Source organism: Salvia splendens, chromosome 1 (genome assembly GCF_004379255.2).
Source record: "Salvia splendens isolate huo1 chromosome 1, SspV2, whole genome shotgun sequence".
Taxonomy (NCBI): Eukaryota; Viridiplantae; Streptophyta; class Magnoliopsida; order Lamiales; family Lamiaceae; genus Salvia; species Salvia splendens.
Window position 1 is genome coordinate 35,140,511 of NC_056032.1, and position 26,826 is coordinate 35,167,336.

Here is a 26,826-nt window from a genome sequence, read left to right on the forward strand (position 1 = left end):
AAAACTATTACTATTAAAAATCATTTATTTTGATTCTTACTAATGTTTTCATTTAATAAAAAAAATCATCGAATTTCAGTATATAACAAATTAATTTTAATCTTAAATTGGGTGTGTTTCATTTTTGTGGTTCTGAATGGGAGAGAGTTTTATCTTTAATAACTTGGCTATAATGATAAGTACTCAAGACACCCACGGACTATGATTCCAAGTAATAACACACTATTTGAGGCAGAGTCTGTCAGGATTGCACGTGTTACACATTCACCTGTGTTTCAATTATTTTTTCACAAATTCACCTCTTAACATTTCCACACTAGATTACTACTGTCTTGGTTATTTGTTGTGGTTCCAAGCTGTTTGTTGCCAAGCGACATCCCTCTGGAAAATCAGGTATAAAATATTTAAGGGATGAAACAACAAACATACTCAAATGTCCATCCTACTAACTTCCTTTATAGGAATATATCATCAATTTTGATTTTATTGGTCCACTAACTCTACTTTTCTCTCTTGTACTTTTCATTTCTCTCCCTCTCTCTTCTGCTATATATACAAACAATTTACTATGAAATTTATAATTAAATTCAGACCTTTGATCTTTCTTAGTAGAAATTACAAGTCTTAGTCTTTATTTTGGCCACAGTTTATAAGTAGTAGTATGTGGTCTTCCCATCAACTGGATATAACTAATTGTTTGGAGCTATAGTTGAAAGTTGTTGAAGTCCAGAATAAGTTGAGGTTAAAGATGGTAGAATATATGTAGTTAATAAAGTAAATATGAATATTGTTTTGGTTGTTATGTTGGCTTGGATAATAGTGGTAGATAATGAAGGGGTGTTTATGGAGTAGTTTGTAGTTATAAAGAAATGAGTTAATTAGTTAAGTGATGGATCCGCGAATTATTGATGTTAGTAAATGCTGGTAGAGAATTATGACACAATGAATTTACGTGGTTCGATTTACTGAGGTAAATCTACGTCCACGGGGAGGAATGAGGGCAGGTTTGTATTGCTTGATCTGCGAAAATACAGCTTACAATACAGACTTGCTATATGCTATTTTATCTCTAGAGAGCTTAACCCTTTTCTATCAGATCTAAGTTCTATTTATACATTGAACTAGGATCGTGGTTTGCAGCCCCACTAACAAGATCGTGGGTGAGCAATAACTGCTCAATAACTGCTTCATACCACTAAATAGATCGTGGGTATAGTGGAGGTCGTGGAGGCCTTTCGTGAGTCCACCAACTCCTAGTTCGGTCGAATGCTGAGACCGAACTGCTGGACTTTACCGATCAGCTCTTGCCGATCTGAGAGGAGAGCTTGACTGGTCGGCTTTTACCGAGCTGTAGGCTGAGTCCGAACTCTTTGGTCGTGCCGAACTCTTTGGTCGTGCCGAACTCTTTGGTGCCGAACAGATACTCTTTCTTGGGCTCTGGGCTGATGGGCCGTCACTGTTATTGGGCTTGCCATTAGGGTTTAGTTCGTACCCCATCACTACCCCCCCCGAAAAGCGAAGTGGATCACTTCGGCGAGGTGAGTCACTTCGGCATTCTGGATAACGGTAAGGGGGAGGCTGACGTCAGGGGACGTGCCTAGCGCATGCCTGCATTAAATGCGACAGTAAAATCCGGCCGTTGATTCCTGAAAAGGTGGGATTCGAAACGGCGCAACGATTTCGAAATCTTTCCCGTATCTGATAAATACGCTCTTTCTTCATCATTGAAGCACTTTTGCTGTTGCGTCTTCTATACTCTCTTTCTTGCGAAAATTCTCTCTCCGCTTTCAAGAATTTTTTTCAGACTATCTTCACCTTCAAAAGTAAGAAAAATGTCTTCTTCTTCTTCTTCGGAGTCGGGTAGCGTTAGGAAAGGGGGTAAGGGGTCTTCTAGCCGGAAAGAATCCGGGGAGAAGACCGTAGAGTATTTTCACAGTATCTTGAGTAAGGATACTGTGATATCCCTTTACGAAAAATACTCTTTTCCTGGGGGGAAGGCGGTGGTACCTGACGGTGATCACAGGGCTGACTCCCCGCCGGAGGGTTACGTCACCGTGTACGAGGCCTGCTTAGAATGCGGGCTTCGTTTCCCCCTCCCTTCTGCCTTTATAGATTTACTAGATTTTTTTCAGCTTCCTTTAGGCCAGGTGACTCCGAACTCTTGGAGGCACTTGTCGGCCTTCGCTGCCGAACTCCGTAGGTTAGGAAGGGATTTGTCTTTGAAGGCGATCCTTAAATTCTTTCAATTTAAGAGGAAGGGGTCTTGGTTTTACTTGATCCCTTTACAGCCTTTTAGGGCCTTTTGTAAAACGAAGTGGCCGAAGTGGCAAAATCGCTTCTTCTACTATGATAGGACCGCGGCTCCTAGTTTTCCCTGGAGAGGGCCGGAGTCCGTTATCCGTCACCCTCGGCCTGAACCGTTGGACGAGCTCGACGGCGAGCTCAACAAGATTCCCCTAGTTAGGAAACAATACACGGAGTCTGAGCTCGTCAAGGGCGACGTCGTGTTCGACATCTCGTCTTCGGACGAAGAGGCCGAGGGTGAGGATTTCTCTTTATCTTTATGCTCTACTGCTTTAACGAAGAAAATCTGACTTTGCTTTCTTGCTTTTTGGCAGTGTTCATGTTGAATAAGGCTATCAGAAAGTCCTCCGAGCTTGTGGAGCCGGAGAGAGAGAAGGCTACCAGCTCGGCGCCTGATGCCGAGAAGAATCCGAAGAGGCAAAAGACCTCTTCGGGTCCAAAGAAGCCGGAGTCGACTTCGGCAAATAGGAAGGGGAAGACCCAGAAGCCCCCGAGAGCGCCAGAGAAAGACATGGTCTTGGCGCCTCCTTCGGAGCATATCTGTGAGCCATTTCTATGGCCCACGGACTTCGCCGAGGTGAATTGTCTTCTTGATTCCTTGGCTTGGCTTCTGTCCTGTATTTTTGGTGCCCTCTGTTAACTTTTTTCCTTATCCATTTTCAGAGGAATGATATGCTCTCCAAGCTCGTCGCCGTCGAACTCTCCAAAGCGTCCAATGACTATGCCGAGATGCAGAGGAAGTTGGCGGCTGCTTGTCATCGGGCCGAACAGGCTGAGGCTAAATTTGAGAAGGCCAGAGCTGCTAGGATTTCGGCCCAGGATGAAGCTCAGTTTGCCAAAAACCAACTCGTCATCCAGCGAGAGCAGGCGAAGCGGAGCGATGCTGCTGCCGTGGTTGCCCAAGGGGAGGCTCTCCGTGTTTACACGGAGAAACTCTTTTTGAGCAGCCAGTTCTCGGCCTTTGTCGGTAGCCTGGTAAGGCTAATTGCCGATAAGGGCGAGCAGGGGGCCGACGTCGTGCTGCCTCTGTACAGCCGAGAGATAGCAGCTCGGCTTCAGAATCTGCCGCTCCTTGAGGAGCTCGCTTCATCTTCGGTCCTGCTTTCTGCAGACCGAGTCCGGAGTTGTCGAGCTGATCGGGACGAGAACCTGGAGGCTATCTTTGCCTCCGTGGGACCCGTTTCACCCGCTTCGACTTACAACGGAGAGGGTGAGGCCGAGCCGCTGGAGCGGGAGGCCGAAGTCGATCAGGCCGGGCATCCGGAGAAGGAGGCCGATCAGGAGGCGGAGGCGAGGCCGGCAGGAGGCGAGGCCGAGGCTGAGGTAGCCCAGGAGAAGGAAGCTGTACCAGACCGAGGAGCCGGAGACGAAGCAGGCGGAGTATGATTTCGTCTCCCTTCTCTTAGTCTAGTTTCTTCCTTGTAAAATGGCCTTGAAGCCCTAGTGTAAAAATTTTCCTTGTGAATGAAAAATTCTCTACATTTGTCTTCGTATAGCTTTTCGTACTCGCCTTTATTCCTGTTGTATTTTACTATCTGCTCGGTACAGCTGCCGAACTAATAGCTGCTTTGTACTCAAGGAGATGGAGATACTTCACTGGAAACGGCTGTACTCTTCGGCTTTAGACGAAGCTGAGAGAAGAGCTATAGCCGATCAGACGAAGAATGACGAGCTTCTGGCTCGTTTAGTGAAGCTGGAGGCCGATATCAAGGACTTAGAGTCCGATAAGAAAGATCTGGAGGCCGAGCTGAATACGACCATTGCTGAGAGGACTGCGTACGAGGATTACATCCGTGTGCGCGGGGGATTGACCATATCAGATGTTCAGAGTCGAGTTGACGAACTGTGGGAGGAATATCTTGTACTCCGGAGGAACAATGCGCTGGAGAGCTCGGCTTGCCAACAAGTTGTGAAATCACTACGGCGTTGGGCTTCTCGGTACAACATTGTTCTTTCTCGGCGCCCCTCCATAGAAAGATTCCTTCGGCATATCGTGCCAACAGATGCTCGCGCTCCAGATCAAACCTCTGGTTCCCTTGTTCAAAATCCTACTCCAAGTCAACAACGAACTCCGGAACAGCCGGAAACGTCTAGACGAGAACGGGCTCAGGAGCAACCGGAATCGTCAAGACAGGGACGGACTGAAATTCGCCGAGGAGTTGTGACTATGAGCGAGCAAGATCAGCAGATGCTTATTGCAGAGACTCTTCATCGCCGAGGTGTTAGGACTTCTCGGGCTCGGGGAAGAGGCGTTGGGTCGAGGATAGCATCTCGTCGACCTGCTTATTCTTCATCTGCTCGGAACGACCGAACTCGGCTTCCAGAGGATTTTGTGAATAGGTGGCTCAACTTTAGCAACCCCGGACAGTAGAATAGTCCTTTGTAATAGTAGGGTAGCGGAGTTGTATGCTGAACAAGATTTGAAAAATGAAATTTTGTCTCCACCTCTAACACTGTATTTACAGCTTAGCGAAAAAATTTCATCGTACTTGTCCTCGGTCTTATGAAGTATACTTCTTTGATCGGACTTGGTCCTTGGTCTTATGAAATAAACTTCTTTGACCGGACTCGTCATTGGTCTGATGAAATAAACATCTTTGACCGGACTCGTCTTTGGTCTGATGAAATAAACATCTTTGACCGGACTCGTCTTTGGTCTGATGAAATAAACATCTTTGACCGGACTTGGTTTGTGTTCTAATTTGGCGATTTTTGTCGCCGGGATCGAACTTTCCCTTGTCCTAATTCGGCGAGTTTTATCGCGTGGATCGGACTTTCCCAGTTAACCGAAGTGGTCTTATGCAGTAAACCTCTTTGACTAGACATGGTCGTCCTCGGTCTTATGAGGTAAACTTCTTTGACCGAACTCAGTCGTCCTAATTCGGCGAGGCTTATCGCGTGGATCGGACTTTCCCTTATTGCAGTTCGTTTCAGACGAAGTGCTTATTAAGCTGAATTGCGGTCTTGTATCCTCCTTGGAAGCTTGGACGCACAATCGTTGGCTTATTGCAGTTCGTTTCAGACGGACTGCTTGTTAAGCTGAATTGTGGTCTTATATCCTCCTTAGAAGCTTGGACTCACAATAGTCTTTAATAATCGATCTAAAAAGGGGATCAGTCTTTAAAGAACGATATACCTTGGTACCATTTGTAAGAGACGACAAGCACATAGAGACAAAACACATAGAGAAAAAAAGAAAAAGACGAAAGAAAAAAAAAAAACTTTAAACTTTTATAAAACGACAAGTAAAAGATACAAGTAAAAAAAAACAAACAAATAAAAACATGTACCCCTATGACCGAACTAGACACAAGACAGACTGACCGGACTTTGTCTCTTACAAGTGGAACTTCTTGAGGTTGGAGACGTGCCATGTTCGGGGTACTTGTTCTCCTGACATGTGAGTCAATTTATAAGACCCTTTGCCGAGGACTTCTGACACCCGATATGGACCCTCCCATGTGGGCTCGAGTTTGCCCAGCTTTTCTGCTCGGCTTACTTCGTTGTTTCTCAAGACGAGATCTCCCACTTGAAATTGAAGCTTTTTCACCCTTTGGTTATAGTACCGGGCTACTTGCTCCTTATACTTGGCTGCTTTTATGCACGCCAATTCTCTTCTTTCTTCGGCGAGATCTAGTTCTGCTCTCAGTCCGTCGTCATTCATTTCTGAGGAGAAATTTAGAGTTCGGGGACTGGGTACGCCGATCTCCACCGGGATTACGGCTTCAGTGCCGTACACCAGACTATACGGAGTTTCACCGTTGGAGGTTTTGGGTGTAGTTCGGTAGGACCATAGGACTTGAGGGAGATTTTCTACCCATTGTCCTTTGGCTTGTTCTAACCGAGCTTTTAACCCTTTCACCAGAATCCGGTTCGTTACTTCCGCTTGTCCGTTTGCTTGGGGATGGGAGACCGAAGTGAACCGCTGTTGAATGTTTAGCTCTTGGCACCAATTCTTGAACGTCTTGTCGGTGAACTGAGTCCCATTATCCGAGATGAGGATGTGGGGTATGCCAAATCGGCACACTATGTTCTTCCAGACGAAGTCCAATGCCTTTGAGCTCGTTATCGTAGCTAATGGTTCAGCCTCCACCCACTTCGTGAAGTAGTCCACGGCAACGATAAGGAATTTCATTTGCCGAGGAGCTTGAGGAAGTGGTCCCACTATGTCTATGCCCCATTGCATGAAAGGCCAAGGGCTTTGCATAGTGTACAGATCGGTCTGCGGCATCCTTGGGACATTTGCATGAATTTGGCACTTCGTACACTTCTTGACGAGCTGCACTGCCTCTTGTACCATGGTTGGCCAATAATATCCCCATCTCAGAACTTTTTTAGCTAAAGCTCTGGCTCCGATGTGGCTACCGCACGATCCTTCATGAACTTCTCTGAGGATGTAGTCCGTCTCTTCTGGTCCTACGCACCGCAATAACGGCTGGAGGTAAGACTTTCTAAGAGGACTCCTTCATGAAGTTCGTACCGAAGAGCTCGGCACGTGATCTTCCGAGCTTCTCTCTTATCCTCGGGCAATTGTCCTTGATCCAGATACTGCAAGATCGGCGTCATCCAGTTCGGCGAGCTGGATACTGAATGTACCTCGGCTTCATCAATGCTTCGATGCATTAATTCTTCCGCCTTTGAGCTCGGATCTGAGGCCAACTTACTTAAGATATCTGCTCGGCTATTTTCCGCTCTGGGAATACGGATTATCCGAAAATAGGAGAAACTTCGGCTGATGCTTTGCGCTTTGTCCAAATACTTCTTCATTCTCTCGTCACGGGCTTCACTTGTACCCAACATGTGATTTACTATGACTTGTGAATCACAATGGACTTTGAGAGATTTGACGAGCAGACTTTGCGCTAACTGGAGTCCGGCCAGGAGGGCTTCGTACTCGGCTTCATTATTAGTAGTGGGGAATAGGAACCGAAGTGAGTAGGTTACCTCGTGTCCGTCGGGAGCGACAAGTAGAATACCAGCTCCACTTCCCATCTTGTTTGAAGCTCCATCTACGAATCCGCTCCAACAGTCCGGCGGTTCTACTTCGGATTCCAAGGGCTGTGCTAGTTCGGCATTGGCAGAATTCTTCTGTTCGGCAATAACAGGACTTGCTTGATCGAACTTTGCTTCTGCAAGAAAATCTGCCAAGGCTTGTCCCTTGATGGCTTTCCGAGGTAGATATTCAATTGTGTGCTCTCCCAACTCTATAGCCCACTTGGCGATTCTGCCTGACGCTTCCGGTTTGGTCAACACTTGCCGAAGTGGCAGATCAGTTAAGACGCATACCTTGTGAGCATAGAAGTATGGCCGCAGTCTCCTTGCTGCATTTACTAATGCCAGAGCAATCTTTTCCAGTGGTTGATACCTTGTTTCTGGACCTCTTAATGCTCGGCTTGTAAAGTAGATGGGAAGCTGCTTTAGGCCTTCTTCTCGTACAAGCACCGCGCTGATGGTTTGATCCGATGCCGCTAAGTATAAGAATATTACTTCGGCTTCGGTTGGAGCAGAGAGCATAGGAAGCTCGGCTAGATAACTTTTGAGCTCGTCAAAGGCCTTTTTTCTGCTCGGCTCCCCACTCGAACTTTGGTGCCTTTTTCAACACCGTGAAGAACGGCAGTTGCTTTTCGGCTGCTTGAGAAAGGAATCGATTCAGTGCGGCTAGGCATCCGGTTAGCCTTTGCACGTCATGTATGGACTTCGGCATTGCCATGTTTTGAACGACTTGAACTTTTGAGGGGTTTGCCTTGAGTCCGTCCTTTGAAACCCAACAACCCAGAAACTTTCCCGAATCTACCAAAAAGGTACACTTTTGGGGATTAAGTTTGAGGTTGGCTTTCTTGAGCACGTTGAGAGTGGACTTGAGGTTGTGCTCGTACTCCGAAGTGCTTTTGCTTTTGACGACTATATCGTCAACATACACTTCGACCTCCTTTCCAATCAGGTGCCGAAAAAGCTTGTCTACCATCCTTTGATAAGTGGCTCCGGCATTCTTTAAACCGAATGGCATCTTTTTATAAGCGAAAATGCCGAAATCAGTAATGAAGGCCGTTTTTGAAGCGTCAATCTCATCCATTAAAACTTGATGGTATCCTTTGTACAGATCAAGAAAACAAAAAATTTCAAAGCCTATCAAAGCTTCTACTTTTTTATCTATGTTCGGAAGGGGATAGCAATCTTTGGGACAGTGCTTATTTAGATCGGTGAAATCTATGCACATCCGCCATCCTCCTTCCTTTTTCTTGATCATGACAGGATTGGCTACCCACGAAGGGTACTTCACTTCGAATAACACATCCGCCTTCAATAATTGACGGACTTCGTCATGGATGACTTGATTTCGTTCTGCCGCAAAGAGTCTTTGCTTCTGTTTTATCGGCCGGACTGAAGGATCAATATTTAACCGATGAGTGATTACCTCGGGGGGCACTCCGGTCATGTCCAACGGAGACCATGCAAAGACGTCTTTATACTCCTTGAGGAGCTGGATGGTTTTTTCCCGAAGTAGGGGCGTTCCCGCGAAGCCGATCTTAACCGTTCGGGATGGATCGTCTTCGTACAGCTGAACTGTCATCGAGTTCGGCTCCGGTATGACTTCGGTCATCGCCTCTGACTCCGGCTGCTGTGATTGCTATGCTTGGTGGTGCCGATCTGACTGCTCGGCACTTCTAAGCGCAATTTGCAGACATTCCTTTGCTCTCTTTTGGTCACCTCGGATGACCGCTATCCCTCCTTTAGTGGGGATCTTGATGGTGAGGTGATAGGTGGAGCAAACGGCCCGAACTGTGTTGAGCCAGTCTCTTCCCAGGATGACGTTGTACGGGGACCGAGCTTTCACCACGAAAAACTCAATCATCGTACTGGAGCTAGTAGGCGCTTTCCCCACCGTGATCGGAAGGCTGATAATACCTTCAGGGCGGGTGTCCTCCTGGGTGAAGCTCTTCAGGGGAAGCGGAGCCGGACTGAGCCGAGCTGGGTCCACTTCTAGTTTGTCGAAGCACTCTTTAAAAAGAATGCTAACCGACGCTCCTGTATCCACAAACACCCTGTGGATCAGTTTGTTTGCCACTCCGGCTTGGATGACAATGGCGTCTTGGTGAGGAGAGATGGCCGGGACGGGATCAGCAGCCGAGAACGTAATCACTTCGTCCTGCTTCAGCCTTTTATGCGTTGGCTCCTCTCGATTGGAGCCTCTGCGTTCTGACTTTAGGGACGACTTGGTCTTCCCGGCAGGGAGCGCGTCAATAGTCTGGATTACTCCATCATATTGCGGCTCGTCATCGTCTTCGGGATCCGGCTGCCTTTTCGGATCCTGAGGAGCGCAGTTCGCACCACTCTGCTTTTTATTCTTCTTTGGCTGCTTACTTCGGTATTTTTCAATGTCCCTGCCTTCACAAGAACATCGATACCTGCAGCCAAGTTTCTGCACTCCTCAGTATCGTGACCGTGGTCTTGATGGTAGGAGCAGTAGTTATCCTGTGGTCGGCGCGCGGCTGATTTCGTCATCCGCTTTGGCTTTTCGAATAGGTCAGAGTGCAGTTCGAAAATTTCCGCCCTCGGCTTGTTCAACGGTACGAACTGAGCGGGCGGCTTCTCGGGATTGAGACGAGGTCCCAATCTGTCTTGCACCGGAGCCCTTTGAATTCTTTCAAATGGAGTCCGGCGAGGATGCCCCTGATCGCTATGATCGGGCTTCCTTCTGTCTCCTCGGGACGATGAGCTGTCTAACGACCGTTTACGACGGTCTGCCTCATCGGCCCGGGAGTACTGGTCCGCAATGTCCCACATTTCCTGAGCTGTCTGCGGACCGCACTCAACGAGCTTCCTGTAGAGAGCTCCGGGCAGGATTCCATTTTGGAATGCCGAGATGACAAGCAGATCGTTGAGATCGTCTACTTGCAGGCATTCCTTGTGGAATCTTGTCATAAAGTCGCTAATTTTTTCGTCGCGACCTTGACGAATGGAAAGCAGCTGAGCCGAAGTGATTCGGGCTTCCGCTTTCTGAAAGAACCTCCTGTGGAAGGCATCCATTAGATCTCGGTAAGATCTGATGCTGCCCTGGGGGAGGCTATCGAACCACCTTCTCGCGTTCCCGATGAGCAGCTCGGGAAACAGCTTGCACATGTGGACCTCGTTGAGACCCTGGTTCGCCATGTTATATTGATAGCGCCCCAAGAAATCGTGAGGGTCCACGAGCCCGTCGTAAGTCATCGACGGAGTTCGGTAGTTCTGTGGTAGGGGAGTTCGGGTGATGTCGTCCGAGAACGGAGTCTTCAGTGCTCCGTACACGGCGAATCCGATATCTCGTCGGTATGGAGGAGATTGAGTTCTCCTGTGATTCCGGTACCGAGGAGGAGCTGGAATATGTCGGGGTTGAGGATTCTTTCTCCTGGGAGATGCGACACTACTGCGGTAGTGACTTTCTTGTGCGGAGGGAGAAGGAGAATCCGTCGTTTTCGTCTCCGGCTGCTTTTGGCTTTTTCGCAGGAAGGTTAAGAATTCCTCCTGCTTTTCAGCCAAAAACTGCTTAACAGCCTCATTCAAATCGGGCTGCTGGGAAGACTCAGTGGGACGATTTTTGGAGCGGCTTGTTCCTTCGCCATGAGAACTGGTGGTGGATTTATCCCTAGGCTGTTTTCCCGACCTATGGGATGGATTGGCTTCCTCCTGGTTCTCACGGGCTGGAATACGGGTATTCTGCGATCTGGTATGCATTTTTTGGGTGGAAAAAATGGATCAAAAATTCGCTTTATCACAAATTTTGTTCTCGGGTTCCCACAGACGGCGCCAGTGATGGATCCGCGAATTATTGATGTTAGTAAATGCTGGTAGAGAATTATGACACAATGAATTTACGTGGTTCGATTTACTGAGGTAAATCTACGTCCACGGGGAGGAATGAGGGCAGGTTTGTATTGCTTGATCTGCGAAAATACAGCTTACAATACAGACTTGCTATATGCTATTTTATCTCTAGAGAGCTTAACCCTTTTCTATCAGATCTAAGTTCTATTTATACATTGAACTAGGATCGTGGTTTGCAGCCCCACTAACAAGATCGTGGGTGAGCAATAACTGCTCAATAACTGCTTCATACCACTAAATAGATCGTGGGTATAGTGGAGGTCGTGGAGGCCTTTCGTGAGTCCACCAACTCCTAGTTCGGTCGAATGCTGAGACCGAACTGCTGGACTTTACCGATCAGCTCTTGCCGATCTGAGAGGAGAGCTTGACTGGTCGGCTTTTACCGAGCTGTAGGCTGAGTCCGAACTCTTTGGTCGTGCCGAACTCTTTGGTCGTGCCGAACTCTTTGGTGCCGAACAGATACTCTTTCTTGGGCTCTGGGCTGATGGGCCGTCACTGTTATTGGGCTTGCCATTAGGGTTTAGTTCGTACCCCATCATTAAGCAAAGATGGTAAAGAGAGGGTTAATAATGTGGAATAGCATGGTCCTAGCTTCCATAAAATATCTTTGACGTGGTTAGAAATTTACCTGGCACGCCTCCTGATTTTCCCCTGCCTTCATTTCCACAACCACTGGCTGGGGAAAAAGGGTAAATATATTACTTACATCAAGCTCAAACCCTCTCTCTCTCTCTACGCCCATCACAACAAACCAATTATTGTTACGACAGAGAAGGAGGCGCACGGGCGATTAGGATTAAAAACTGCAAATTTATTATCTCTAATATATTAGGAATAACACTTATGTTGGATTAGTTAACGTTCCTAAATTGAAGTCATTTTTTAAAAATTTTCAGGAGATGTTTTGGATTCTGTGCACTTCCCCAACACGTCTATTTTCATCCCTGTCTGATGATTGGTATAGCCACATACATACATTAGCCTATGCATTCCTAATTAGTTCTAGTATTGCCTGATTTTGTAGTGCATGCATATATCAATATATGTGAATGTGACTGATGAGACATTGGATTGTGGTTGAGCTGCATTGACATCGACCAAATTAATTTCATTTTAACTTATTTTGAAGTATTGGTTGAACCTGAGGTGTCTTTAACAATTTTCATCATTATATGGTTGACTTAATGGCACTTGACATGGATCCCGATTAATCAGCTAATTCTAACTTGTTTATTTGTGAATAAAGTTTTCATAATATTCTGTCTCATTAGAAGAAAAAGTAGAGATGTGTTGTTTCTATTTTAGGAAATGTTTTATTTTTAATGAAACAACTAAAAAAGGAAAAATAATTCATTTTTAATAGAAGATGGGGAGTACTTAATTACTTCATCTTTTTGTTACATTTTTCTTTTACCTGTGATGGCTTGCTTAATTTGCATAGAAAATAGCATCTATATTTTTCTTATAATCCACGGGAATTAATATCTATAACGTTATAATCCCTTCGTCTCACTCTAAGTGGAGCATTTCTATTCCCGGCACATGATTTTATGAAGTGTTGTGAGAATAAAGTAAAAGAGGAAAAAAAATAGAGAGAGTGATGCTTTCATTTTTAGAAATGTATCATTTTATAACATTCCAAAAAGGAAAATGTGTCACTAATTAGAGTGAGACTGAGGGAGTACTAATACAAATATATCTCAAAGAATGGTTTGATTACTTTGTAGTATTTGTAAGCCTCTAGTTGTAGGTTAGTGGACTAGAGATGCCCCTAGCTAGATATGGAGTATAAAGAAGTTAGATGCACCATTTCTCAAACCTTCTCAATAAAGTTGCAGTGCCATCATATGTTCCCACATATGTTACTGATCCAAATATCTCAGGTTAAAATATTCAAAACAAGTAAGAAATCTTATAAATTTCAACAACTGATCATGTGAAGATACAACAACATGCATGGCCAAAAAGAAAATGAAATAAAAGATTGAGAAGGGTGTCTTACTAGTACTACTACTACAGTAATTAAAAGATTATAAATTCATAATACGAGCTATTAAAAATAATGAAAATTTGATTGCAAGGTTGTACGGAACCCTATTCAAACTGACAGTCATAGACAGACTAACAATTTTTATTCAGGTTTGATCAGAAAGTGAAATACTACTATATTCTAGTTTATTGGCTAAGAAAGAATAACCAAATAAACAGTAATTAGTTAGATAAATAAATAAATATGTAAAAAAAATCTGAAGCTAAGTACATGAATCACATGACTATTGAGCCTTTTTTATATAAATGCACCAAAGTATGTGGAGTAACTGGTAATTATTCAAAAAAAAAGCCATTTAAAGAATATAATGATGCTTATGGCATCTTTGACTAAGACCCCCATCCCACGTTTCGATAATCACGAATCTACTATCTAATCATTCGGAGAAAACTTGAAAAGGTAAAAATATGAGTTCGACATTTTGAACCATTGATAAATGATAATGATGAGAGTCGGCAGATAAAGAAAAAATTGAAAAACAAAGGCCAAGGGAATCTTTTTTATAAAAAGAGGAATTATCTCATGGATTACTCTAGACATGAAGCAAATTAATATAATTAAATAAATATATGAAGCGTAGCCCTTACAGCAAAAAATAAAAAAAAACTCCTAGAATGGGTTTGAGTGAAGAGTCAAGATGCAGGCTCATTTTTCTCATTCCAGCAGACAAGCATGGCAATGCAACGACGGAGAATGTAGAATTTGGCTCTTTGCTTCTTCGCCAATTTGCTGCACTTCTTTTTTAAGGATGTGCTTCGTTTTTTCTCGTACTCGATTTCGATCACTTCTTCTCTTTCAGCCATAAATTTCTTCTTCCAACAACAACAACAAGTCACTGTTGGAGGTGGAGGTGGAGGTGGAGGTGGAGGTGGAGGTGGAGGAAGAGGGCCACAACTCTGTGTGTATGTGTGTTGATAATGGTAAAGAATTTTGGGGTTTTAAGGGTGGTCTGTAAATGGGAAACTTGGCAAAGTAGTACGAATTAACTTTTAAAAAATTCACCCACTATATTAATTGAGTGAGGAATATGATCTTAATTTTATTAAGTATAACTCATTTAAAAAATTTTAAAAATTTCTTACCATGAAAAACACTTGCATTGAATAGTAGTACTATTTATAGTAGCTGTATTTTTAATGAGAAATTAACTTAATGATGAAAATACTTTTTGTCTCCTATATATGCATTCATCGAGCAAGAGAAATGCAACTACGTACGATATATCTTGGCTATCTAATGAAAATAGTTCTAAATTTTATACTCCATATATTTAAGAAATATTTTAATTTGAACCTCTCACTAGTTAATACTACTCCATATGCCTACAGTGGACCTTGAATTAAATGTCCTTTCCTCACAAAAAAATATTAAGGGAGTAGTACTTAGTAGGTTAAGTTATTCATATGATAGCATTCTCACTGCTTTTAATGATTAATACGAATATTCAAGAAAAATAAGTTCCATTGCGGTACATCCTGAATAATAATTGGTGAGTTTTTTCAGTGTGTGAGTTGGTCAAACGTTAGAAAAGTTGACGTCAAAAGTCTTAGGTTCGACTCCTTCTTGGCATGGCTTTTAAATTTTAATTAATTATAGTATCATGAGATTATAATTATTTTCTAGAACATATTTCAAATTAGGTCTCTCGAAAATGGGATTTGTATTTTTAGATTTTTGAATTCGAAAGAATATCAGAATTCATTAATCACATTTCAGGTTCTTCATAACTCTTTCTTTCCTATTATACAATTATTTAAGAGTGTAATTAACATAAATTCATTGGTAATTTCTTAATTCAAATCTAACTTTTTAATTTTACATACACTATTTAAAAAAAATTATTACTTGGTATAAACATAACATTTAATATTTATATTACTGAAGTAATAATTACTGTTATTTTTATTATTATATAAAAATCATGAATATAAATTTCTAAAAATATACTTCATAAATATATGCCGTAGTTATAATTTTAAAAAAAAATGCAAGTTGTATTTTTATTTATTATTCATTATCTATATAAATGCAAGACCTAATTTGAAACCACTCTTATTTTTGTGTCCAGATGTGATTGTTGATGGTTATTTGAAAGTTTCAAACCATGTGCTAATTTAAATGATTAATTGTACAATCTGATACATCGCGTGTAATTTAGAAGTTAATTATATTGTTGTTTTATGAATTATACAATGGTTTGACTATTCGGGATAGACATTGACCAATTTTTATAAGGATTGTTCTATGATTTTTTTTCGTAAGATGGTTTTGTTCAGTATATATTCTATATGGTTTAATTGCATCCTAAAATCGTGTTTGTATCCGTAAAAAGTTGGAATAATTGAGTGGTCGACGTCGTGAAGTGAACATTTCGATCTCAAGTGGAAACTGTACTATTTCTTGTAATTAAGAGAACCCAAGTTAATAAATTCAATTATTTTGCTTGACTTATGGATATATTTAAAGTTTGAATTTAATTCATATTATAATAATAAATATCGAGGTTTTCATAAAAATGAATCGCACCATTTTGATGAGATTATTGAAGATGGAACATTAATTAGTCACCCGTTTATAAATAGACACAAATAGAATAACTACTTCTTTTGGACACAAATCACAATATTTAGAAAATTGATACTGCCCAAGTGTTGAGTGGACACAATACCTCTTTTGGACACAATAACTACTTCCTTAAGCGGTACATGATTTTCCAGTTTTATTTTATATGTTGAGTGGAGAAAGTAAAGGAAGAGAGTGGAAATAAAATAGAGATTTTAAGGTGTTGCCATTTTTAGTAATGAACCATCTTAATTGAGACAAACTAAAAAGGAAAGTGAATCATCTTCAGAGGAACGGAGAGTGAAATAGAAAGAGTATAGTATGATAGAGAAAAAAGTAGAGGATTAAAAGAAATAAAATAGATAAAGAATAAAGTAAATATATATATATATATATATATGGGGATGTATTCATTTCTCTTTTGTATCTTTTGTTCTTTGTTCTTTTTAATCACAGCCCCACGATTTTGTCATCCGATGGTTAGATTGGTGTCACGTGTCATTTAATAATGCATATTTTCAGTCGAATAATGCACACCGACTAATAATGCACCATTATAGTGTAATAATGCAGATTTTCAGTTGAATAATGCACACCGACTAATAATGCATCATTATAGTGTAATAATGGAGATCATCTGGACCGTTGATGAATGAGATCTAACGGCCCATATTAAGAAGAATAAAGGATCTAAGAGATGAATATGAGAATAACGCTCATATTATCATTTGCTGAAAATTGAAATAACTCATTTATAGTGAAACACTCAGAGACTCGCTTATGATGGGTCATGGAATATGGTTTATAACGTGTCTTTTAATTCCATTGTAATCAATAAAAACTAGAAAAGTAGGTTCAAATAAATATTTAATGTATAAATTCAAATCTTTCTTTTGTAAACAGCCATGTAAAAAAAGTACATATGTCTCCCAATCTAAGTGAGACGCATTTTATTTTAGTAATAACTAAGTGAGACGCATTTTATTTTAGTAATAATCTAAGTGAGACTTTTTTTTGCAATAACTAACTCACTTCTTTCTCTTGCTTTATCCTCTCTCTTTCTTTTTCTTATTTTAATCTATTTCTTACTGTATTCTCTTTTTCTCTTTCTTACTTTATTTTCTTTCTTATTTTATTATTAATAATTCACTAAATATCACTATTTAAATTTCGGTGTCAAATTAGAAACGTGTCACTTAAATAGGGACGGAGAGAGTAAATATTTTGTAGTCAATTTTGTCTTCCTAAGGTAAGGATGTAAATGGCTTAAATTGGGCTTATAATAACTTGAGCCCTAAAACTGATCTTATTCTTACATGAATGTTTTGGGCTTTTGCAGCCTGGCTAATCCAAAAATAGCAAAATTTGCAATTATAATCTGATGGCCCTTATCTAACACGTTAAATTGAGTTATCCACATCCCATATATATATATAAATGAATTAATTGGTTGATTGGTAAAAAAATCATTTTGATATAGTTTTGTTTTTTAGACAATTGCAGTTCAATGCCACTTTTCAATCTGTAGCAATTAAATACGTACCGTGTGTTTTCAAGCTATCCAAAAGCTGATTTACTACATAAGATCGATTTTAAATAATATCTGATACGTGGTTTTTTTTTATATGCTCCATAATATAGATCTATTTGAAGTAATATTATGAATCCTTAATTACAATAATAATTATATGTTGGAGATATTGAGTGTTAAACGATACAAAGGGTCAAGAAAATAGGGAGAGGTACTTTACTGTTATGTTTTATTCATTGTATAAATCTCCTCTTATAGAGGTTCAATACATTTGTACATGAAAGATTTCCTAAATAACACCAATCTATTCTACGCCAATTATGTTCCCAATCTTCTTAATTGATTCCCACAAATCATCTTAATTGATTGATGAAATCTTCTCATTCTAACACTCCCCCTCAAGCTTAGTAGTGGGGTCACCAATACTTAGCTTGCTCAACGCGTCTTCGAAACTCCTAGAACTGACTGCTTTGGTGAGAATGTCTGCCAACTGATCCTCTGACCTCACAAATGGAAATTCCACGATTCCTTTCTCTATTTTTTCCTTGATGAAGTGTCTGTCGACTTCCACGTGTTTGGTTCTGTCGTGCTGCACCGGATTTGCGGCAATGCTTATTGCCGCCTTATTGTTGCAATACAGTTGGCTTTTCTGAGGCTGAAAGCCAATTTCTGTCATAAACCTTCTTAGCCAAAGTAATTCCGTGAACCCACTCTTGATTCATCTGAACTCTGCCTCCGCACTGGATAGTGCCACCACCTTCTGTTTCTTACTCCTCCAAGTTACCAAGTTCCCTCCAACGAAGGTGAAGTAGCCGGAGGTGGACCGCCTATCTACTGGGTTGTCGGCCCAGTCCGCATCTATGTACCCACTTATCTCTAGATGTCCTTCCTTATTGAACAACACTCCATGACCAACGTTTCCTTTCAAGTACTTCACAATCCTCAACGCCGCTTCCATATGATCAGTCTGTGGTAAATGCATGAACTGACTCACAACTCCAACTGCGTAGGCGATGTCTGGTCTAGTATGGGAGAGATAAATGAGTTTCTCAACTAAACGCTGATACATATCACGATCTGCCAGCTCAGCACCTTCCACGATCCTCAGCCCATGATTCACCCCAATCGGTGTGTCAGGAGGCTTGCAATCTAGTAGCCCAGTTTCGGCAAGGATGTCGAGAATGTATTTCTTTTGCCTCAAAAATATTCCTCCTTTGGATCTCAACACTTCGATCCCTAAGAAGTATTTGGGGTCGCCCAGATCTTTCATCTCGAATTCCTTAAACAGTCTATCTCTCAGCTTCTTGATTTCTTCTGCATCATTACCGATAATAATCATATCATCTACGTAAATGATCAGACAAGTTACCTTATCTTCTTGCCTTTTGATGAACAATGTATGGTCCGAGTGACTCTGGTGGAATCCATACGAGACCATAGCATCAGTAAACATCCCGAACCATACTCTCGGTGATTGTTTCAACCCATACAATGTCTTCTTCAAGTGGCAAACTTCTCCCTTTCGAATCCTTGTGTGAAACCAGGTGGTGCCTCCATATATACCCTCTTCTTCAATTCTCCATGCAGAAAGGCGTTCGTGACGTCGAACTGGTAAAGAGGCCCTCGATTAGCTGCAATCGAGAGAAGAACTCTTATTGTGTTAATCTTTGAGACTGGCGAAAAAGTCTCTACGCAGTCCACCCCATATGTCTGAGTATACCCCTTTGCTACCAGCCGTGCTTTATACCTTTCAATGGATCCGTCTGGTCTCCTCTTAATTGTGAACACCCATCTGCAACCAATTTGCCTCACTCCCTCTGGCAACTTACTTTTATCCCACGTCTGATTTCGAGCTAGGGCATCCATTTCTTTTTGCATGGCTGCCCTCCAGTGTTTGTGCCGCATGGCTTCTTCCGCTGAATATGGTATCTCTTCCTCTTCACACAGTGCAGCTTCAAATGCTCGTGCCATCTTCGACAGATGATTGGTGGCACTATTTGCTATAGCATAGCGTGTATTCTTGCCAATCTTTTCTGGGGAATACCTTTTTGGTGGAACTCCTCTGTTCGCCCGTGGTGGCAATATGTACCGCCCGGTATCTTCATCAACTGTGACCTCTTCTTTTCTGGAGATGTTGTCGGTGGTTTCTTGCGACTCATCTCCTACTGCCTCATTACTACCAGTTTCAGGTGAGTTATCAGAGTTAGCAGTATCGGAGTCGGGAAGAATACTTACATTGGATATCAGGGGAGGATCTTGATCCGGGGCACTGGGTTGGCTGGGCTATTCCACTGAGACCTGCTCGGTGGTTCTGACAACCTTCTCGGGTGGGTCCCAACGAGGTAGGTTGGTAATGGCAACCAACTTAGTGGGTCACTATTTCTGTTCTCCCCCTCTCTCTTATCTTTATCATTCTCCCCCAGGCCACTAAGGTGGTGGAAAAAATATTCTGATTCCAAGAAATTACAATTCATCGTGACATGGACTCGTTTGGTTTTGGGGCCATAGCAACGGTACCCCTTTTAACTCACCCCATACCCTACAAAAACACATTTCACAGCACATGGCGAGAGTTTGGTTCGTTCGTGTTTCGGAATATGGACAAAAACGGAGCTTCCAAAGATTCTAGGTTGGAGGGTCAAAGGTTGTGGAATTTTAGCTTGTGTTGAGAGGACTTCCAGAGGGGTTTTAAACTCCAAGGTTCGGGTAGGCAAACGGTTTACTAGGTAGGCTGCAGTTGCTAAAGCTTCTGGCCAGAAATGTTTTGATGTCTGGGATTCAAGTAGCATTGCTATAGTCATTTTAAGGAGGATACGGTTTTTTCTTTCTGCCACACCATTCTGTTCCGGTGTGTGAGGACATGTGGTTTAATGAAGAATCCCATTATCCCTACAGAAGGCTTTCATACCTGAGTTGACAAACTCCCCCCCATTGTCGGATCGAAGTGTTTGTATATTTTTTTGGTACTGATTTTGCACAAGTTTACAAAAGTGTATAAAATGAGATACGACTTCGGACTTATGCTTCAAGTCGTTGTTGGATCCGACAATACCAAAATATGCATGCCAAATCCATAGGCGGTAGTCGGCGACCGCTTCAAGGATAAGTGTTGGGCCGCCGCCTTTGTGGCCGCTTAAGTGTTGGCCCCTCCAAGTAGTCGGGCAATTCTTCCACCTCCAATGCATGCAGTCAATGCTGCCAAGCATACCGGGAAAACCATGGACTGTTTCGTGAAGACGAAGCAACCGTTGGCAATCATCGGTGGTGGGTGCCCGAAGGAATTCCTCACCGAAAGCTGAACGAACGCCGTTGCAAAAAATTTTAAGGCAAAGGATTCCAGTTGACTCACCAACATGCAAATACTCGGCGAAGAGGTCAGCCGTTTGCCCAGTAGCAAGTTGTCGGATGGCACACGTACACTTCTGCAACGCCGAGAGACTTTGCCGACCGGTTGCGTCTGTACTTGTTTGAAAGTACTCAACACGGGCGGATAATGTGTTGACAATACACATAAACAAGCGTTTAGACATGGAAAAACGGTGCCGAAAGTAATCTTCTGGAAACTGCGGCTGGTCGGAAAAATAGTCGGCTACGAGCCTTTCGTTGGCTCCCTCCCGGTCACGATGGATGTAGCGGCGAGTTGATCTAGTTTGTCGAGGAGGAGGGGCGGGGGTATTCGAGGTGACATAGGCTTCATAGGCGGCACGATATTGTTCATAGTATTCTTGTTCTTCGCGCCCCGCTTCCGAAATGAGATTGATGAAATCCATTTGAGAGGGTTTGAGTGAGAGAGGGAGATGTAGATAAGTTGTATGAAAAAATATGAATAAGAGATGCATGAGAGATGATTTGATGTGAAAAATGGATGATATATGTGTGTATTTATAGATGCTTTTGAGAATAAAAAAATTTCAGAAAAACGGTAAAAAAAAACGGCCATATTTTTTGGAATATGAAATTTTTTTTTTTCAATTTTTGGTATTATTTTCAATTTTTTTTTAAAAAAATGAATTTCCAACGGAAATGCCATTGGCCAATCAGAACGCGCTACGTCAGTTGCTCGCTGGCACTGACGTGCTCGATGCATCGAGCAGCGCCGCGCCAGCGGCAAGAGTGCAGCGGCGAGCAGGCGGTGCAGCGCCGCTGGCACGGACGGGTGTCCACTCACCGCTGCGGATGCTCTTAAAACTGTTTTGAGATATTTAAAACTTTATTGTCTTTTTGATGCTTTTCCACGGCATAGATCGTCTAGCTGATTGGAAGAGGATCTGTTGTATGATTTTCGAGTGTTCAACTGAATGTTTTGAATCACAGTTCTTTCATATGTTTTACAGAGTACTAGGATGTGGTTCCACATTATTGAAAGAAGCTCAAAACTTATATAATTAACCCTTTTTTTTGGTGGGGGAAGTTACTTATGGTTTCCTATCTATATATTTCAGTTCTTTGGATTTTATATCCATCTTATTCTATTCCAAGGGTTTACCATTGACATTACAATGATAAAGTTGCAGAAAATATAGAACAACGTTTTAGAGAGTCGGGGCAATGGGGATGATAGAGTTGTGCATCCTTATGAAGAAGAGAAAAAATCTACCACAACTGAATTTATAGAGTACTGGGTTCCTGTGAGGCTATCCAACATACAGACAGAGCAGTATTGTGGCTCTCTGTTTTCAAATTCAACTCCTTTGTGCTCTTCTTATAAGTTCGATAACCTAAAAGTCCTTCATGAGATACTTGTCTCAACCAAAAATGTAAGCATCTTCATTGGAATTTGAGGCTCCAGGTTCAGATTCAAACAACTTTTATAGTTATTGGCTTTAGAATTGATACTCAAATGCTGATTTTTATGTTCTACTTTTTGTATGTACTCATTGTTGTCTGATTATTTATAACTATTCCTGAGGTTGTGATATGACAAACACTCTGTTCCAGTGCTGTGATCACCCTTATCTTGTGGATCAGTCTTTGCATACCTCTCTGATACAAGGTATTCCGCAAGCTGAGCAATGGGATGCACAAATTAGATTGAGTAGCAAATTGTATAAGGCCCTAATGGAGATTAACAAGCGAGGATTAAGAGTACTTATCAATCTCATATTTCTGATTCTTGGCCAACTAAAAGCATTTTTTACATTTTGATTCTTGAGTTGTTCTACTAAGTTATCGGTCTTTGAATTATATTGCTTCTCTTATATGTTTCTCAGTACATTTGATGTAGACGGTAGACCTATATAATCTTATGAGGGATTTTACATACAAATATATGTCTCTTGAAACACTCAATTGAAGGTTCTGGACCAATCACTATAGGAGATATGTTGGATGATATTATTCATGAAAAGTTTGGTGGGGATTCAATTGTGTGTACGTATTGATGGAAATATAGGTCGGTCGAACAGACGAGAAGTTCTTGACACTTTCAATGAAAAAGATGGTGGGAAATTCGTCTTCTTGATGGAAACTCGTGCCTGTGTTTCAAGCATTAAACTTAAATCCATAGACACTGTAATTTTCTCCAATGAATGACTTGAAGGCTCTACAGAAGATCAATCTGGAGTCCCAATTTAAGCAGGTGAAGGTGTTCCGATTATATTCAGCATATACTGTAGAGGAGAAGGCATTGATTCTTACCAAGCTAGGCATGGCTCCAGTTGGCGATGTGCGCCATATAAGGCAACGTACATGCCACAAGTTGCTAACCTGGGGTGCCTACTATTCATTTGACAAGCTTCAAGAGTTCCATGCAGTCAGAGATACTACAATTGATTCTTATGGAAACTGGTTTGTGGAAGATGTTTTCCACGAGCTGTCAAACCTATTACCTAACAATGACAAGAGTAATGTTGTTGATGTCCAAAGCTCAACAATTTTGAAAGTACAGCAGATTGGAGGTGTTTACCCCACCGATATATCTTTGTTAGGTGAATTAGGGTATCCTCTCATGGACAACATTTCAGTGATTGAGGAGATGTTAACCAAAGAACCACCCTACATTTTCTGGATAAATATACTCCAAGGGAGGACGCCTAGCTGGAAGTACTTTTCTTATAAATCACCTAGGACTAGGAAAGGTGTTCAATTGCTTGATTATTCACCCGAGGAATGTGGTGGACCTACCAAGAAATGCAGGACAACGGCCGGAACCATTGCTTGCCGAACTTCAGGTTTTGCCAATATCCTTTGTATCTTATTATGGATGTGCCTACTTTCTGTTTCCTGTTTATGCTAACATTACTAAGTGAGGGAAAGAAAAATTCTAACATCATGACCAACTCACAAGGTGAAGCAGCTTCTCCGAGAAGCACACAGACTCCAATACTGGATAAGCCATCATTAACCAAGCTCCTGTCTTGTATTGGATTTTCATCTTTTATCTTTACAAGGTTTTAGTAGACTTGTCATGTGGGCTGAGTGATACGACCTAGCTTGGCCTAAGCCAGGTATTAGCTAGCATAGGACCGGTCTGACAGAAAAACGAAACGGGCTCACCGGTTTAAACAAGCTCCAATTAGGTCTTATCTGGACCGGCCAGGGGCTTATTAGAAACCCGGTATTGGCCCAGACAAGGCCAACTACTACTAATTGTAGTACTTTGATTCTTTTTATCCTAATTTTATTTATTTCTACTCAAACTGACTGTGCTTTGGCCAGACTGTATATTTTGTTGGAGCTATCTTCAGTTACTTTTTTCTTCTTAAAATTACATTTCATTGGAGTGCCCTTGTGTCATTCGAGTTTCTGACTTGTCTCGCTGCTCTACTTTTGCAGTTGCCTTGTGTTGATCCTGATTAAAGTGATCACCAACTGAAATCAGAATCTTCTTTGCAACATTGTGCAGGAGCCCCCACGCAAAGAGCTCCAATTGTAAGAGCACGAGAAACCTGCCCAGGAACTCATATTGAGGTATTTCAATCTGTCTGTAATGCTCTACAGACGGAGTTGTAAAAACTAGAGAAATGCAAAACTGAATCTTCAAAACAGCACAAAGATATGGTTTGTCATCCAAACTCCACATTTAGAGCCACATCACAAGTATTAGCTTGTTTAACTCACATAACAGTTGGGCCTCCAATGATCAACCTGCAATCGAGATTGGCATACGAGAGAGAGGTTGATGAGATACACAAGAAGTATGAGGCAATGCTTCAGACTGCTGAGGTGGCTTTTCTGGAGGAGAAAAAAGCCATTGACAGTAGATACAACAAAATATTCGTCAGTAAGGCATTTGTCGAGGCATTGATGCAGACGGATAACAAAAGTGCACCTCACACGCAAGTTTGTAAGTTATGTTTAGCATTAGAAAATGTACTTGCTTACAATTGATAATCGTATATCCTCCTTGTCCCAGTGGCAACAAAGTTTTCAGTGGAGCAGGCACATCGACTCATTTTTGATAGGCTTCAATCAAGAGCTGAACATAGGTCAGCAACATCCAGCTGCTCAGATCTCCACCATCATCAAGCGAGTGGTCTGAGGGCGCCTGCGCCACATTTGAGGCTTTCTCCGGCTTGCACGGTTCCAACACTACCGTCTGAGCCCCCAAGGACAACCTTTTCGCCAGTTAGCCTTGAGCAGGTGACATTCCCCTTAACGCCGTAAAAGAAACCTTTATCGTTATTTCAGGCAGCTATACGACTTGCTGAGATGCCAACAAAACCGAAAAGGAGATCCACACGTGTACATACATAGCCTCTCTTTTTTTGCTTTAAGTTGGGAGAGGACAGGCAGAAAAAACCAATATGTTTTTGCATTAAACACCAATTTGTTGGTATTTGATGAACTAAATATGATATCCAACATATTTTTGTCAATTTCTTGTTTCAAATTACGTTGAAAAAAAAATTGATATCGCATATATATTATTGTTAGAATAATAGACGTCTTATAAGATATGAAGAACTGTCTCAATAAACTACTTTTTGCGTAAAAAAAACTATTCCCTCCATTCTGTTAAAAGAGATCAATTTCTTTTGTGCATGAGATTTAACAAAATGATATTTATTAAGTTAAGTGAGAAGAATAAAGTAAAAAAGAGAGTAGAGAGATGAGAGACTAAAATAAAAGTGAGAATAAAGTATGATAGAGTAAATGTATTGCTTAAAATGACAGTATGAGTTTAAATTTTCTTTCCCTTAGAACACTCACAAGAGTCCAGTTGGGCCACAAATGACCCACGTCCATGTAGTTGTTGGATTTCCAGCAGTAGACTAGAAAAACAAGTAAATTCATCGAATAGAATCTATTTGATCGATTATAGGATTAATAACTTCCATGCTAAAATAATTAATTCCATGTTTAGAACACAAATAATATATGTAAGGAACTAAATTAAAAATACATGAGTTCTACGGTTAGGTAACATATCGTTAATGATTATCAAATAATTACAAGGACTTGGCTAGAAAACAGATGGAAGATGTCCCGCGACGTCTCCACGTCATGTCTATTTACACTGTCTCAGATCTTCTTATCAGTTTTCCAAACTCTTTATATAATCTTTGTTAGGTAGAGTTTATCAAATAATACAAGGACTTGGCTTGAAAATAGACAGAACTTCATCTACAAAGAAGGAAACTGAAGAGAAATTCTTTAAAAATAAAAGAATTTTTTTGAATTAACCCCGTGAATTTTTGAAATTTTATGTGATATAGAATAAAGGTTTCTGTTTGATGTCTAGTCTCATAATTATAGAAAGTAGTAGTATATTAGTAATTTAAACGACTTACAACCTCTTAAATAAAGCTGCAAATTGATCTGCTCACCAGAGCTAAGGGCTTCTTGGTGTGTTTGCTCTCTATTCATGTCAACTGCTGCTTCTGTGCCATGCTATCTCAATTCTACAACACAGGTGTTAATTGTTGGAACTATGCTTCTGCTTTCGAAATGATTACAAGTTTCTTGGGTCAACGTCCTATATACTGATGATAACATTATTTTAGCAAAAATTTTAGAGTCTGCAATATTCATAGGGTGTTATGCTGTAGAATAGATACTTATTTATATAGCTTAGAGGAAAATTTTTTATGTGAATAATGAATATACATATTACTGGTGATCAAAGTAGTGTACAGATATCCTAAATTGGGATTTGGGAGTTAAATAACAATGAATGAAATGATATTTTGAAGTTGAATTGTCATAGGCAGATTGGTAGTCGTCGCTCTGGTGGAGATTTCGCGCACTGAACAACGCTGAGGAAGATGTTTTCGTCGCAGGGGATGCGTAGTTTTGAATCAGCATTGAAGTCATACACTTCCTGAGCTTGATCCAGCAATGCCTGAAACAGCGGGTGCTTGAGCAAGCTAACTTTGATCACGAATCGCTTGTGACACTCTCCTACGTACACTACCAAGTGGCCCCTTGGGACGTCACTTGGCACGATCTTCTCTTCGTGCACCAACGGCCACAGGGACCACGAGCAACACTTGTCACTCGCGGCCGCACAGGGTATCACTCTTCTCCCTGTTCTTCTCCACTTCTTCATACATGCTTTCAGGAATTTCCTTACCAT

The 26,826-nt window shown here is 41.5% G+C and overlaps 2 protein-coding genes across 7 annotated transcripts; one reads left to right on the top strand and one right to left on the bottom strand.

Annotated features, from left to right (window-relative positions):
• Window positions 1-21,568: 21,568 nt before the first annotated feature.
• On the top strand, window positions 21,569-25,116 carry LOC121748226 (helicase protein MOM1-like). 6 transcript variants are annotated; one of them, XR_006039419.1, is made up of 5 exons: window positions 21,569-22,066; window positions 22,248-22,302; window positions 22,702-23,479; window positions 24,084-24,594; window positions 24,664-25,116. XR_006039419.1 is itself a non-coding variant. In XM_042142464.1 (2 exons), exons 1-2 carry the CDS (start codon window positions 22,834-22,836, stop codon window positions 24,258-24,260), a joined length of 753 nt encoding a protein of 250 aa, XP_041998398.1. In that variant the 5' UTR covers window positions 21,569-22,833; the 3' UTR covers window positions 24,261-25,116. The 6 variants fall into 6 exon arrangements, 1 of the variants encoding a protein (XP_041998398.1); XR_006039417.1 differs by having other exon boundaries at window positions 21,569-22,302; window positions 24,154-24,594; XR_006039416.1 differs by having other exon boundaries at window positions 22,248-23,479; window positions 24,154-24,594.
• A 1,335-nt stretch (window positions 25,117-26,451) lies between these two features.
• Window positions 26,452-26,826, bottom strand: LOC121779674 (auxin-responsive protein SAUR50). The gene has a single exon (XM_042177079.1). The coding sequence runs from the start codon at window positions 26,824-26,826 to the stop codon at window positions 26,452-26,454; it is 375 nt and encodes a 124-aa protein (XP_042033013.1).

Coding starts and splice junctions, on each gene's coding strand:
- LOC121748226 (XM_042142464.1), top strand. CDS start 22,834: ATGAATGACTTGAAGGCTCTACAGAAGATCAATCTGGAGTCCCAATTT. Junction 23,480..24,153: donor CATTGCTTGCCGAACTTCAG/GTTTTGCCAATA, acceptor AACATTGTGCAG/GAGCCCCCACGCAAAGAGCT.
- LOC121779674 (XM_042177079.1), bottom strand. CDS start 26,826: ATGGTAAGGAAATTCCTGAAAGCATGTATGAAGAAGTGGAGAAGAACA.